The 16091-nt window shown below is 37.9% G+C and overlaps 1 protein-coding gene across 6 annotated transcripts in view; it reads right to left on the reverse strand.

The window, feature by feature from the left end:
* The window catches only part of LIN7A (lin-7 homolog A, crumbs cell polarity complex component), a 250907-nt gene that overhangs the window by 90461 nt on the left and 144355 nt on the right, over window positions 1-16091 (reverse strand). For all 6 annotated transcript variants that reach the window (XM_036867021.1, XM_036867026.1, XM_036867025.1 and 3 more), the window contains one exon: window positions 11804-11922. In XM_036867021.1, the coding sequence (XP_036722916.1) occupies window positions 11804-11922 (119 nt within the window). The remainder of the gene's footprint in view (window positions 1-11803; window positions 11923-16091) is intronic.

A 16091-nucleotide genomic window follows, 5' to 3' on the forward strand; every position in this document is an offset into this window, starting at 1 on the left:
ACTGATATTAAGTGAAAAAAAAAAATCCCCAAAGATTTCGTTAGCATGATACCTTATTGTAACATTTTAAACACATAAAATTAAAATAAATGTGTTTGAGGATTAAACACAGGCACTCAGACTATATAAAAATCAAGGAAATGATGCATACAAGATGTGGTGGTCAGTTTTTAACCCTAAGTCTTCTATGAAAGAAAAAAAGGAAGAAAAGAATGAAGAAGGGAAACAAAGAAGGGAGGGAGGAAGTTAAGTGCCTTGCATATATTTGAATTACAAGTGATACTAATTTCATTCCCTTTTCTATGTACAAATCACACTCAGGGATAACAGCAAGCTGGTTAAAAACGCCGATTTGTAACTTAACATCCATTTTAGATGGCTTGTACAAATGGACTTGTCTACACATGTGTTGGCAATACTGAAGCAAGAAAAGGTTAAATGACTTGTTCACTGAGAGAAAAAAGTTATCATCCGTGGTGCCAAAAATAGAAGTTCTGATTTGCAGTCCTATGATCTCAACAGAAGACAGAATGTTCACTTTATCTGACTCATATAAAACACAGCTTCTCTGAGGACTCTATTATTTTGAACTGCTGTGTAAGTACATGTAATTACAAGCTTCTGGAAATATGTACTGTTTATCATTTGTAGTAGCAAATAGAAAGGCTAGAGCTGAGTATTTACCCAACAGCGATGCTAACAGCCTTCAGTCATTACAGACTATTTGTAAGGGTCTGTTTAGATATTGTTAAGATCAATGACCCATTAGTGCAATTATACTCTAAGATGGTTCCTGCCACACAGACCCTGTTCGTGCTACCAGAAAGTGATATGTTGATGTTATAAACATGCCTTACATTGCTAAAAATGTGTCTTCTCTCTGAAAAAGCTGCAGGAATAGAACTCTAACTATAGTTTACAAATTCTGTTTCCAGTGAGTGATGTAGTCATTTTGTTTTTGCAATTTCCTGTGATAAAATTATAGATTAGTTTCTCCAAAAAGCTCAATAAAATGAGTACACTTATTCTTTTATTATTTTTATCCGTTTAGAAATCTTTATAGTGTCTGTCTTTCCCACCCCATTCATACAGTCTCACATAGTCATATATTCCTACCATGCATATATACTCAGCTTTACATAATTCCATGTAATCTACGTAAAGAAAAACATTAGGGACTTCCCTGGTGGTGCAGTGGTTAAGAATCCGCCTGCCAATGCAGGGGACACAGGTTTGATCCCTGGTCCGGGAAGATCACACATGCCGTGGAGTAACTAAGCCCGTGCGCCACAACTACTGAAGCCTGCGCACCTAGAGCCCGTGCTCTACAAGAAGAGAAGCCACCACACAACAACGAGTAGCCCCCGCCCTCCGCAGCTAGAGAAAGCCCATGCGTAGCAACGAAGACCCAACGCAGCCATAAATAAATAAATAAGTATTTAAAAAGAAAAACATTAATTACTTGCTGTGTAACTATGTATAGATTCATAGAATTGGAAGGACCTTAGAATTAGAGATGAACTAGTCATGTAGTTTCTCAACTGATACCATCATCCTTTATTAGAGAGTTTTCCCCAGTTTTTGAGGGATGGGGGTGGGAGGAGATATCATAGACCCTTTTGAGAATCTAATGAAGTTATGGTGTTATCCCAAGAAAATACATGTGTAAATGTTTATGTCTTTTTTTTTTTTTTGCCTTTGACATTGAGTCATTTCACAAAGGATAATGTGACTCTTTTTCCGTAAAAATTAATGGCTGTTCCCTGGAAAATATAATTCCAAATTAAACAAATCATATAAAAAAGAAAACTTTGTGCCTGCTTAAAGTATGTTTCAATAAGAAGGCTGTTTTATTTGGTTTAGAAAAAGCTAATATTTGGAGTTATCGTTTACATGGAAATATTTATGTCATTTTTAGTATCCAATCAATGAGAGTCTGGTTTCATAGCAGCAAGTGCTCAAAGCGGCAGCTCACATCACTTTCAATAGCAAAGTCAGTTAAACACTTTATCAGAGCAGAGTAGCCTTCTATTGACACCTGAGCTTTCTCTAATACACTTCAAGTTGAATTCAGGTTCTACCAAATCCTTTATCCTCAAGTCAAATGATGTTATTTTTGGAAAGGTTGGTGTCAACTATGCAGCCTCTGTCAGCAAAGGAATGACGTTTAAATCCTCTTTACATTTAAATCATCTAAGCAGAAGTAACCTTTAAAAGAGTTTTGCAGGCTTTCCAGTTGTTGTAGATCTTCCCGTGGATAAACTGACAAGGCTTTCTCCGTTTCAGCTCCCTTTCCCTCACAGATATCCTTCTTTCAGCACTGGAAATGTCACAAATTTTCAGCTCTAAAATCTCTCCCTCCAAAATGGCAGCTGTTGCCAACAGCAACTGTACACAATCAGCAAATCTGGAATCTAGGGACTAGCCTCCTTCTTATGGCCTAACATCTCTACAATAAAATCTAGCCTCGAATGAACCTCTCTTGTCAATTTTTTCTAAGATATAGCAATCTTTCACTTAAAAAATAAACGTATTGAAATTTCTGACCCAAGTTCAACCAAGAGCATTAACACATCTTCTGGAAAGCCAAGAAACTTCTGTCAGTAAAAAGAACACATTTTGCTCCATTCCTAAATAAAAACTTGAAAATATAGGTTCCAGGCTGTATCTGTCAAATTACTGGACCACTTTCCACAGAGCAGGCAAGGCATCTTTTGGGATTATTGTCAGAGTCTTTGACATTAATGCACCCTGATGTTGAAAGTAGTAAGTCTCTATGAAAAGTAGAATGTCCGTCTTCTTCAACACACTAATCAAGCTGGATGCTAGACCCAGAAACTCCATATGTACTCCTCAGGTACACACAGTATCAAGATTTTTCTTCCATTAGGAGTTTTGCTTAACAAAGAAACTTTTCACTGTTAGAAAAACTTGGCCTTTAAAATATCCATGGGGTAACTCTCTCTCTCTCTCTCTCTCACACACACACACACACACACACACACACACACACACAAACAACAGGATATCATCATTCACAAGATAGATAAAAATCAGAACTTTACTGAAACAATCATAGTTTTCACCCAATTGCATGCCAAGTGGAAATGGCACAGCTATTATTTTTACCATAACTGGTTTCAAAATATTAGCAAAATGCCAAAGTTCAGAAGTAGGTTATAGCAAGTGAACAGAGGCACTCTTTTAATTTTTTGTTGTTTTTCTCAGCAACCCACCAGTTCAAACATTTCTAGAGTGCATGATTTGATCAAGCTTTCCCCAATTATTTAATGCTTTCTTTTGCTTGGAAATGTGTCAAGACACACTGGCGCAAATATAAGTTTTAGTAAATTTTCACTTTTTAAAAATTGAGCTTTTTCTGTAGAAAACAAAAATTCTATATTCTGTGATGTATTTTCAGGATGCTCAGAAATAAGCTTTCTTGACTTCAGGCTCTTGTCGGCAGGAAACTTACCACACAAGAAACAGTCTGGCTTTTGTGCCCCATCACATTTAGCAATGCAAATAAAATCAAAGGAAATGTAAGAGCCACCAAGCTTTCTTTTCTTTGTCATCTGCCAACTTAAGTTCAGTATGAACAGAAAGATATGCATGAACATAATTTCAGATACGTTTTTGTTAATTCTGACAAATGTAATGCTATTCTAAATGCTACTATATGACAAGGATGATAATTTTACATAATGAGTCCATGCCACTCTATCCATATTTAAAGTAAAACATTAAAAAACATATTTTGCCATAAAAATTTTTGCACATAAAGGAAATAAAAATAAATCTTATATATATTTGCTCTTACCACACCTACAACATGAAGCCTATACATGACCTTAAGTTAAAAACTCTTGTTCTAAAGTAATCTGAAATATGACCAAATAACCTCTGTTGTCATTAACTTCTCATCATATGACAAGGTTTCCAGATTCCTTACGATATTGGTTTATTCTAAAACCACTCCAGATTGTCAACATTTTTCTTAAAATGTTGTCTATTAAAAAAAAATTCTAGGGACTTCCCAGGTGGCACAGTGGTTAAGAATCCGCCTGCCAATGCAGGGGACGCATGTTCGATCCCTGGTCCGGGAAGATCCCACATGCCACGGGGCAACTAAGCCCATGCACCACAACTACTGAGCCTGCGCTCTAGAGCCCGTGAGCCACAACTACTGAAGCCTACACGCCTAGAGCCCGTGCTCCACAACAAGAGAAGCCACCGCAGTGAGAAGCCCGCACACCACAACGAAGAGTAGCCCCCACTCGCTGCAACTAGAGAAAAGTCCACACACAGCAACAAAGACCAAACGCAGCCAAAAATAAATAAAATTTTTTTAAAAAAGCAATCGTATATAAAAAAATTCTACATTTGTTTGATTAGTAACTAAAGAACTATTATTTTCTATATTTGTAACTAATATTTCTATTAAAACATATTAAAATTTTGTGTTGTCACTAAAACCACTAATTATTTCACCAAAATAAGTACCATTTCTTAACTAGTTACTCTTTTAGCTAGGCACTATATTAGTCAAGGTATTTTATACTTTTTATCTCATTTGATCTAGTATTCCCAACAGTCCCAGGAAGTTATTTTATGTTTAAAAAAAAAAAAAAAAAGTTAAACAATACCAAGATCATAGAGATTAAGTAACTTGCACAAGATCACATAATTAAATGGCCAAGCAAAAATTTGAATCCAGGTTATCTGAATCCATTGTCAATGCTCTTTCTGATTCCATGTAATGTTCTTCCTATCTTTCCATTATATTACAGTACATTATGCCATGATTAGCATCAACCAGCCTTCCTTCTTTCTTCCCTTCTCCCTTCCTTCCTTCTTTCCTTCCTCTTCCTTTCTCTTCCTTTTTTCCTCTCACTCTCCCTTCCTCCAACTCTTCTTTCTCCATCTGTGTATCCTTGTTTCATCTCATCTTGTTGCTACTGACCCAAGGATATGTTTTCTTAAAGTAATTAGAAATCTATATGCTATTATACAACCAATCATTAGCTTTCTCATAAAGCTCATTACATTTGCCATCTGCGTTTTCATGCACACAGTAGATTAAGATGCTGTACAAAACAGCATCAAGAACGAGCACTTGAGTCATAAAGTTACGGCCCATGAGATTGTGGAATTAGGATGCAATGGCTCAATTTATTTTAATGCATGACAGTGGGGCAATGAATATGTCTATTAGTCTTATGGGTTTTCTTAGATCTAGTCTACAGAAACTACCATTTCTATTCCCATCTGTTAACTATTTCCTGACTTACCAAAACACTGTACCCAGTAATAATTTGGGACTCTACTCTTTAATAATAATAGCATCCACTGATTGTGTAATTATTGGCTACCAGACTGTACTAGGAGGTTTTACATGTATGATCTCTAATTATCAGAATCACCTCAAGGCTGATGGTATTACTCCCACTATTAAAAACTGACGAAATTTTAGAGAGGTCAAAAATAAGTAGCTAAGTTGGGATTCGAACATTGGTAAACTTGACTACAACACAGCTCTAATGACTTTGCTGCTCCGTCTGATCTGACAAAATGTCTAGCAGTGACATTTTCCACATATTACTGGTGGAAGGCATGGTGGTGATAATTCTCAATCTATACATCCCTCCAAAAAAAAAAAAAATCTCATCGGAAACTAAGGGCACTTAAATAGCAGACTGATACATTCTAACTATTTCTTCTATGTTGATTATACCTTCAAGTCTATAAAACAAAGGAAACCCTTCATAAAGAACTGGTGTGAGACTTGGATGGGGTGGGAGGTAGTGCTGGAGGGTTAATGAGCTCCATCCTAAGGAAGAAAAAAAAGAGTAGGAGCAAATGGGAGATAAGCTAGAAGCAAACGTAATCTATGACCAAAGGGTCTCAACATTTAAAAATGTATGAGCTTGGGACTTCCCTGGTGGCGCAGTGGTTGAGAATCTGCCTGCCGGTGCGGGGGACACGGGTTCGAGCCCTGGTCTGGGAGGATCCCACATGCCGCGGAGCGGCTGGGCCCGTGAGCCACAACTACTGAGCCTGCGCGTCTGGAGCCTGTGCTCCGCAACAAGAGAGGCCACGACAGTGAAGAGGCCCGCGCACCGCAATGAAGAGTGACCCCCACTTGCCGCAACTAGAGGAAGCCCTCGCACAGAAACGAAGACCCAACACAGCCAAAAAAAATGTATGAGCCATCTAATGGGCATTGGTACACTATATCAGATAATAATTTCACATAGTTTTAAAAAGATTTATCACAGCTTACTAAAAATACAACATAGTTTTTAAAAATTAATTTTGTTTTATAGCAGTAAAAGGGTTGATACTGCTTATAACTTTTTTCCAAGGTAAATTTGGCTTGATGACTATTTTATTTTTTACTTTTTTTTTTTAAACTATGAAAATGGAGAGGCATGATTTAATAGAAAACATATTGGAGTTTGATGACTATTTTAGTATCAGTCAGGATAGCTTGAGTTTTGCTGTGGTACCATAACCCCAACATCTTGGGGGCTTAAAGTAACAAAGGTTTACTTCTTGCTGATCCTACATGTTCATTAAGAGTTAGCTAAAGCCTGCATTTCTCATTTTCCCACTCTGTAATCCAGGCTGATTGATCATTTATCATATAAAACATCACTAGTCATATGAAAAGGAAAGGGAACATAGCAAATACTGCAATGACTCAAAGGTTTCCATGAGGAAGTGGCAAGCACCCTTCCACTCACATTTCCTTAGTCAAAGCAGTCGTCATGGGCTTCCCTGGTGGCGCAGTGGTTGAGAATCTGCCTGCCAATGCAGGGGACACGGGTTCGAGCCCTGGTCTGAGAAGATTGCACATGCCATGGAGCAACTGGGCCCGTGAGCCACAACTACTGAGCCTGCGCGTCTGGAGCCTGTGCTCCACAACAAGAGAGGCCGCGATAGTGAGAGGCCCACGCACGGGGATGAAGAGTGGCCCCCGCTCGCCGCAACTAAAGAAAGCCCTCGCACATAAACAAAGACCCAACACAGCCAAAAATAAATAAATAAATAAATAAATAAATAAATAAATTTATTAAAAAAAAAAAATCAGTTGTCATAGCCACATGTAGCTGAAGGGAGGATGGAGAAGTCCAACTGTAATGTGTCCTAAGAAGGAGAGGAGAATTGGAATATTTTTCAATAATCCACTATCACAGAATGATAGCTTCTATGTAGAGTTGGTTTTATTTTCTTATTCTATAGTTCTATTGTATACAGAAAATACTAGCACATACCATCTGGTGATCGGCCAAGGAAGGCAGTTTTGGGTAACTATGTCATTCAGTTCTGTATATTTGGTTCAAATATGCAAGCGACAGGCATAAATGTAGGAGTAAGTCCTCACCACGGTCTGCTCTCAGCCGCACAGCATACACCAGATCAGTGAGCATATCACTCTGGAAAGCAGGAAGCCTGAAGGCTTTAAAACTTGGAAGCTAATGTTAGTAAATAGATGGCTAATTCTGTTTGTTCGTGTGTTTTTTTTATCATTTTAGTTTCAGAAGTAATTTTTTGGTATTCTATTGCAGAAACTGGATTTTCTCTTAAAATATGACCATTCATATACTATTGATTTCTTACTCTGAAGCACAAGAATATAAAGTGTTGGGAAAAAGTCCATCTTTTGGCAATTGAGCTATCTGAACGGCAATTTAATTCTCTTAGGAAATTATCTTATCCAAAACTCAACATTTTATAATCCTTTTATTTCAACCCTTATTTTTCCTTATATTTTAATTTATAAGTTTGGGTCATTCAAGCTAATTAATACAGTAATGAACTGAAACTTGAAGAAGCCACTTAAAGCGGCAGAGATGATTTTTACTGGGAATCAGTAGCATAGATTTTTAAATTTCATCTCTCATTCAAAACTTTGTGTGAACTTTCTTTTGTCAGCCGGTACCTCTCACTTTGGAAAAGCAGCATCACCTGTCACCCCATTTCTCTGCCATGTACTCCGAAATAACTTGCACCAAATAGGTACAATTGAATTATTAATCAGGTCCTGTTAAGATCACTGAGCGAAAAAACACAAGCAAGGTAAGTACTGCCAACTACTATCTGTATTCTGTGAATAAAGCTGGGTGTGGATTATCATTCAAGTGCAACTCATTTATTAACAGATCAATGCCTTTCTTAGTTGTATACATAGATGGTCTCATTTCAGTACTGATCTCAACAAAACTTTTTCAGTCTTTGTTACAGAGTACAGAAAAATAGTTAAGTAGAGAAAACACTTAATCTCTTTTAATCATCCACATTCATTAAAAAACAAAATAAAATTTCATGAAACTATTCTTCCCATATAAGTGCTGCACATATGCCAGAAGCTGATTTGGTGGTTTCATCCAAATGTAAAGCAAAATATGGGATTGCCTCAACACGAAACAATAACTACTGTCACACATGTGTATGGCAAAAACAAAACTGGCAACAGCTTGTCCTGCTTTCTTTTAAAGCATTATTTGGGCTTTACAGTCTTGTTGGCAGTGGTGTGACCTGTACCTGTTTTTGCTCTGGTAAGTGCAACTAAGAAGGGTGCCTCTGTAGTTCTTGTTCTTTTCTCCAACTGTCCTGACAACATTTATAACTTTCTCACTGGAAAGTGTTAACTGGCAAATATTTCTGAAAAGCCAAATAATTTAACCACAGAAATTCTGAGCATTATTTGAATAAGAAACCAAAACTTCAAAGGTTTCATGCCAGCATAACAGGCAGTACCCAAGAAACCAGGAGTGAAATTAGATGTTATTTTCAGGTATTCATCATCTTATATCATTGTACTTCCTAGTTGTACTTTATTGGCTTGTGGATTCACCTGTCTGGCAAAATGTATTCATATTTTATATTTTTATTCAAGAAATTTTCACTAGATGGATTTGCAATATTATTCAATGATTCAGAATTTTTGTATACATATAGGCTTCACACTTTTATCACTACTTCCCACAGTTAGTGTAAAACAACCCCATAAGAATAATAAAAATCCCAGACGTAACAAATATAAACAATACTATGCAACTGGTATGAAATGTTAGCCGAGATGAAGGGACCAAATCAATTTCTATATAACATGTATTGCCTTTAAGAACAAAATTATTACTAAGGACGGTGCTGTGAACATAAAATTAATCTTCTTAGCCCAAATTTATAAAATGTAAGGTAGATAAATTATATCATCTCTTTTTCCCCTCTGAAATTTTTGGACTGCTTATAGATCAGTTATAGATTTGCATGGACCACTAATGATAAACATAGCACACTTTACCACAGAGTTCGTAAGATATATTTATAATGCCTATACAATGTCTCCATATTTCTTTTCATTTTTTTTTTTTAATCCCATCCTCTTTTTCCTTACCAAGGTCTTTAAAGAAGAAGGCCTGTGTGTTTATGTGAACAGATATCTATATCGCATTTACATCTCCAGCATCAGCTTCTCCCCTAAGCTTCAGACTTAGATACCTGCCAGACATCTTTACATGGATGTCTGAAAAGGACCATCAATTTACTATGCCCAGAACAGAGCTCTTGTATAGTCTTCTCCAAACCTGGTCCACCCCCAGAGATTCCCACCTCATTATATCACCACTGATCCAATTGTTCAAGTCCAAACCTAAGAATCCATTGAGACGCCTCTCTCTCATCCATATATCCAATATGTAAATGCTTATTGTCTTTATTCTCAAAAACATACATATTGAATTTGACAACTCCCCACTACGTGCGCTGCTGTCACCTTGGTCCAGGCTGCCATCATCTCATCTCTTACTTGACCTACTCCTCACCTTATTACTGGTCTCTCTTATTTCTACTCTTGCACAGACACTTGTATTCTCTCAGTAGTCAGAGGAATATTTGTAAAAAGCTAATCAGGTGAGGTCAAAACTCTCCAAGGGCTTCCTATCATGCTTAGGATAGAGTCCGGTGTTCTTACCATGGCCTGCGAGGCCTTGTGTGATCTGCTCTCCAGCTGCCTCTAGGAAGCCTACCTTCCTTATTTCACTGTTCCTTCCATGGATTGAGATAATTCTTGCCTCTGTGTTTTTTCACTTGTGATTTCCTCTGCCTGGAACACTATACCCCCCTGATACCTGTGTGACTTGTTCCGTTACTTCAATTAGGTTATTTTCTGACCACCCTAATTTAATAGAGCCCTACCCGTACTCCCTTAATCCTGCTTTATTTCTCTCCATAGTCTTGTCACTTTCTGATATTGTATTATATATTTATTTATCATCATTTTCTCACTGGAATGTAAGTTCCATAAAAGTAGAGACTTTGCACTGATCACAAGCCAAATTCCCAGTGAGCAGAGAGAGATATCTGATGGTTCCTATTCTTTAGTTAGTTCTGTGGAAATAGAAAGGTGATAGGATATCTAAGATGAAAAGTCAGCCACCAAATCTCAGGGGAGTAGCACTCTGTGAATGAAGAAGAGAGTACATAGGGGACTTAGCCTTAGTCTACAGAGTGACTACAGGAGGCCTGTGGAGTTTCTACATATCTTATACCTTTCCCACTGAGCAGCTGATGGCCGAAAATTCATACACTTTGAGGAAGTTTCTTTCAGTCTTCAGTCAAATTCATCGATTAAAGCTTAGAGATAGAATTATGGTTATTTCCTTAAGCTGTGCTCATTATAAACAAAAATTAAGTAGATAACAACTTCACTTAATAAAGATTTAGCACAAGCACAGTCTAAGTCAAATTCCAGCAAAATCCAAATATTAACCTCATTCGGTAGGCTATGGTTTAAATATGTAGTGAGAGAGGTCTTGTGTGTCTCTGCCTTAGGCACTTGAGGTTTTTTCACTTAGTGACAACTCATAAACTAGCACTGTTGAGGCATAGAATATGCATTACCCACAAGTAGAGTTGCAAAGAGGAAGGGAGGTTGATACAAGCATTCCTTGAGAGGTGTATGCCCTCTGCTACAACAAACTCTCCTGGCAGTCACTGGGTTCAGCTGGCTTTGGAGAGGATGACAGTACGTAATTCACTACTGGGGACTTCTAGCAGGACAAATATGTTGGATATATGGACTTTAAGTGCTAATTAATGAATTATTATTTAGTACCTGATAGGGAAGGGGTGATAGGCTTACTGAATAAAACAATGTAGTGTATATATCTTAAGTGAACATCTTGTAACCAGTGAAATTCATTAATTGATTAGTCAATTCCACCACCAGTCAATAAAAAATTCAAATAGTCATTTTAAACACACTTGTTTCACCTCAGGCTTCTTGAAACTGTTAACCAGGAAAGCATTATAAAGATTTGTTGAAGGGCATATCAGCCTGTTCAATTTCCCCTTATTGCACTAGACAGTAATGTCTGGATAACTATAACTTTAGTCAGTAGGAGGTTGCTCTTTCAGATTTACCTGAGGAAGATTTAGCTGAGTGTTCTTTTAAGAAAAGCTCAGTCCCCATTAATTATGACTATTTCTACCTGAATTTCCAGATGACTTCATGTGACTACTAAATAGTTTAGACTACAGGCCAGAGTCCCCTGCTGAGGCAGTCACTTCATTGGTACCATAAGATCAACATTTGGTTTTATATGAATGCATAAATCCTAACTGAATCTAATTTTGGAATTTAGCAGACTAAATTATTTTTATCATCGGTCCAAGCAGTTAGAAAGCTAAGATGCAGTTACAATCTTAACTGTTTCAACTGTTTGTGTGGAAAAGACGTGTTTTCTATCCAGAAGACATATGGCAGAATATAGTTATTAAAATCTTAGTCTCATACCTCTCGAATAGCAGTACAAAACTCACTCTGGAGCACTTTTTTGAGGGATTGTAGCTTGTGCACTGGTACTTCTCCAGATTCCTGCAGTTTTTCCAGTAATTCAATTGCTCTGGCAACATCTGAATGAAAAAAAATAAAAATAAAAATGGAGAGACATGGAGTAAACTGAATCTCATCACCAAAGTTCCATCATTTCAGTGACAATGAAAACAGTGACAATGAAAAGTAAGTGGAATTAATTGCAAAATGAGAATTTACAATTCATAGCTTATTGATCACATCTTTTGATAAAAGGTCATTTAAATCTGTTCCACACAATTTGTCACTTAATACATCTTCCTTAATGGCATTTCTCATAAGTTATTTCTGTCACACAAATTAGTTTGAATATTCTTTCAGGAAAGAAGAGCAGGAAGCATGTCTTTTGTATATTCTGATACCCCAATAACCAAATGAATCCTGTCAATTTTACCTCTGAGATGTTTTTTTCAGTTTTTCTTTTAGCATTCCACATTTATCACACCTGCATTTTTACATTTATTAGTATGATGATTTGATTAATGTGCATCTTCTCCACTTGTCAATAAACTCCTTGAGGGTAAGAAGTTAATTGGGTTTATTCACCACTGCAGCCCCAGAGACTGGTGTAATTTATGAGGTTGACACCAGGCTATGGTCATTTAAGTTTTAAGGCCCCCCTTTATCTTGGGAACAATTAAATTATACTAAGGATAACCAGTCTAATAATGCTAGGAAATTGGGCCTTATGGACAGTGCCAATATATAATTTCCCTGAAAGATAAGGACTGGTAGAGAACAGACTAAGTCAGATGACCTGGGGGTATACTGGGCCGCACCTAATGGAAGAATAAAATTAATTCTTACTTATGACTTTAATAATATTGCTAGCTATGTTATTTGCACTTTGCCTGTTTTACCAGATTGCTGTTTCTTGCATTACCAAATGTGTCAATGAGGCTCTGACAAAAATATATAGTTCTATATGAGATCAATGATTGTAACAGTGTAACTCCAGATATCACAAGATGCAACAAGAGGGGATTTTTTCCTGGACTGCAACAGACTAGTAAGACAGACGGTCCAGAGACTTTTGGCTACTGTTAATAAGGTCTAGTCCAATAATAGCACACAGAGTGGCCTATCAAAAAAATCTTTGCCAGACCTGGGAATGAGCATTCCTAGCACTGTGGGACAAAATGGTCATGAAATACCTCCCAAACCATGGTCGAATTTATGACAATGAGGGGGCCCTGCCACCTACAAATTGGCACTTGCCATCTACCTCCACAAGTATCAAATTATGAGCTGCTGCAGCTGCTGACTTTCAACACCCCCTGAAAGGAGTTCAGGGCAGAGATCGATAATGAGGCCCTCTGTGCTTTGGGAAAAACTGGCAGAACAGGTTTTTAGATAGTTAGATATTTTCAGGAGAACATTTTATGAGCCCAGTTCTTGCATCTCCTCATATCTAGAAAAGCACTAAAATCCTTCATGGTGGTGTCTGCTCCACGTGACTAGCAGTAATTTTTCACAGGACTAGCAGAAACCTTCTCCAAAAAGTGCTTGATTGCATGTATTCCCCCTCCACAAAAATCACATATATATTGACCTTCCCTCATACCTCTTTGGAGCAGTTTCTCAGAACTATCTGAAATGCTGTCTCCCGGGCTATAGTCCTCATTTTGCCCCAAATAAAACTTAACACACACACAAGTTAATATATCAAGAAACATAGTCTCTTATAGCCATAGCTCTAAAATTCCCAGGATGGTTTTGTATTGCCAAAAGAAAATGATATGATGAAGGCTACTTTAAAAATACTTATGGTGATCTCTTCTCCCTCTCTTGCTGGAGTCAATAACTCACTGAAAAGTCACTTAGGCATTTATGTATAGAATAGAGATTTTCAATTCCTAACTGATTAACTCCAGCAAGTATCCCGTATCCCTGCCATCAGATTATAGATTCATCCATCCATCCATCCATCCCTCAATTTGTATTCCTATTAGACTTGGCGCTAGGCTTAACAAGACACACTTCTGAATTCACAGCTAAATGAGAAAAAAAACATAACAGTATAGCTACCTATAATAAAATCTCTACCACCTCTGAATTAGGGTGGGGTTGGTATAGGTTTATGTATCTAACCAAAGAAAATAACCAAAAAGTAACTTTAATGGAGACTCTCCTTTGACGTACTGCCAACTGATTGCCAATCGTAGCCCAAGGAGGCATAAATCCTGCAATCAGTAAGACACTGCCAGTTTCAGAAGTCTGTCCTTTGATACATACACTGAAAGTCAACATAGTCAAGTGTACCACACCAGCCACATCCACAATCAGTAAGATACCAAGCTAAGAATTGTATGCATTTCTAACTGCATGAAAGACTCTACCTAGATGCCAACAGGCACTTGGAACTCTCAACATGTTTAAAACTGTGCTCATCATATTTTTTTCCTGAAATTAGCTCTTCTCTTCTTATATTCCATATTTCCATTAATAGCATCTCCATCCAGCCTGTCTTCCAAGCTAGACCATGGCATCATCTTTCACATTCACCCCCACGTGCAATTAGTCAGCAAGTGCTGTAGGTTCTATCTCAAAACGCCTTTTGAATGGAAACCCTTTGCTTCATTACTTCTCTCCTGAGGTACTGGAACATCTCCTAACTGCTCTTTAAGTGGCTTTTCTTTTACAGCTCACCCTCCACTCTGCTCCCAGAGTGATAAATCTCATTATTATACTCCCCTGCATAAAACCTTCTCTGGCTTCCTACTGCCTAAAGGGTGAAGTTCGGACCACTCAGGGGTACATACAAAGCCCTTAACAACCAACCTCTTATGACTCATCTCTAGAAACCTCCTCCTGCCCATCCTATACGTTGACCATCCAAAATTTTCACTATTCTAGGACATGCCACAGAACACCATGTCTCTGTGACTTTGTACATATCATCCCCTGTTCCTGGAATGCAAGTAATTTATTCATCCAATAGTGCCAGGCATGGGAGACACTGTGGTAATAGAGACAGATGGTTGCTCTTGCTTTCATGGCATTTATAGGTCTGACGGATCACAGATACCCAACAAAGGAGGCATGAGCTATAAAAGTAGCTCTACAGGCTAGTACATGGATGTCTAACCAAGACATTTATCGTCATCCAGGAGGTCAGGGAGGAGCTCTTTGTGAAAGTAACAGCTCAGCAGAGCCCTGAGTAGGAGGTACAGGTGAGGAAAAGGAGAAAAAAAGTTCCAGGCAAATAAATGCAGATTGAAGTCTTACCAAGAGAGTGTGGGGCATTCACAGAACTGAGAGTTCAGTATGGCTGAAGCTGAAAGCAGGCCCAGAGTAGCAAGAGATGCAGTAGAGAGAAATCATATCACGGAGGGTGTGTTAGGTCATGTAGGGAAGACTTGGCTTCAATAGCATCTCCTTAGGCATGTCTTCCCTGACTCTCCAAGGCAGATTTAGTTGCTATCATATCCATGATCCTACAGTCCTTTGTTCACTAATCCATTGTAATAATTACTACTCTCTGCTATAGCTCTTTTTGCATATATGTCTCCATCCTTCACCCTTGCAAATATATTAGCTTCTTGAGGTCAGGAACAGTATCTTATTTGTTATTATATCCATAGTTCAATGAGGAGTACTTGACAAATACTAGGTTTTTATATTTGTTGAATGAATGATGGATTAATTAATGAGACTAGCTAGAAAGGCAGGGGTTAGAGGTCTATGTCTAGGTGGACATATAACTAACTTCTCCTGAGACTAAACCTCCAGATCACTATCAGCCGTGATCAAGACTGGCTTGGGTCTGGTGGGGGGGTGGGGGAAGGACGCAAGCCTGAAACCGTAGGCTAAAGGGTACCACGTGACTGAACTAGAAGAAGTTCAGAAAAGCTGAAAGTGACTATTCAGGAGTTCTCACCCTGGACTGCACTTTAAAATTACCTGGAATACATTTAAAAATTATTTATTTATTCCCCCATTTTATTGAGATATAATTGACATATAACACTGTATTAGTTTAAGTGTACAACATAATGATTTGATATATGTATACAGCAAAATGATTACCACAATAAGTTATTAATGCCTGAGACTCACCCCAAATGAATTAAACCAGAATATATGGAACAGTGGTTCTCAATCTTGGCTGCAGACTGGAACCACCTGGGGAGCTTTAAAACCCTTGGATACCTGGGTCTCACCCCAGAGATTCCAATGAGATTGGCATAGGGGGAGGCCTGGGCATTAG

Source organism: Balaenoptera musculus, chromosome 10 (genome assembly GCF_009873245.2).
Source record: "Balaenoptera musculus isolate JJ_BM4_2016_0621 chromosome 10, mBalMus1.pri.v3, whole genome shotgun sequence".
Classification (NCBI taxonomy): Eukaryota; Metazoa; Chordata; class Mammalia; order Artiodactyla; family Balaenopteridae; genus Balaenoptera; species Balaenoptera musculus.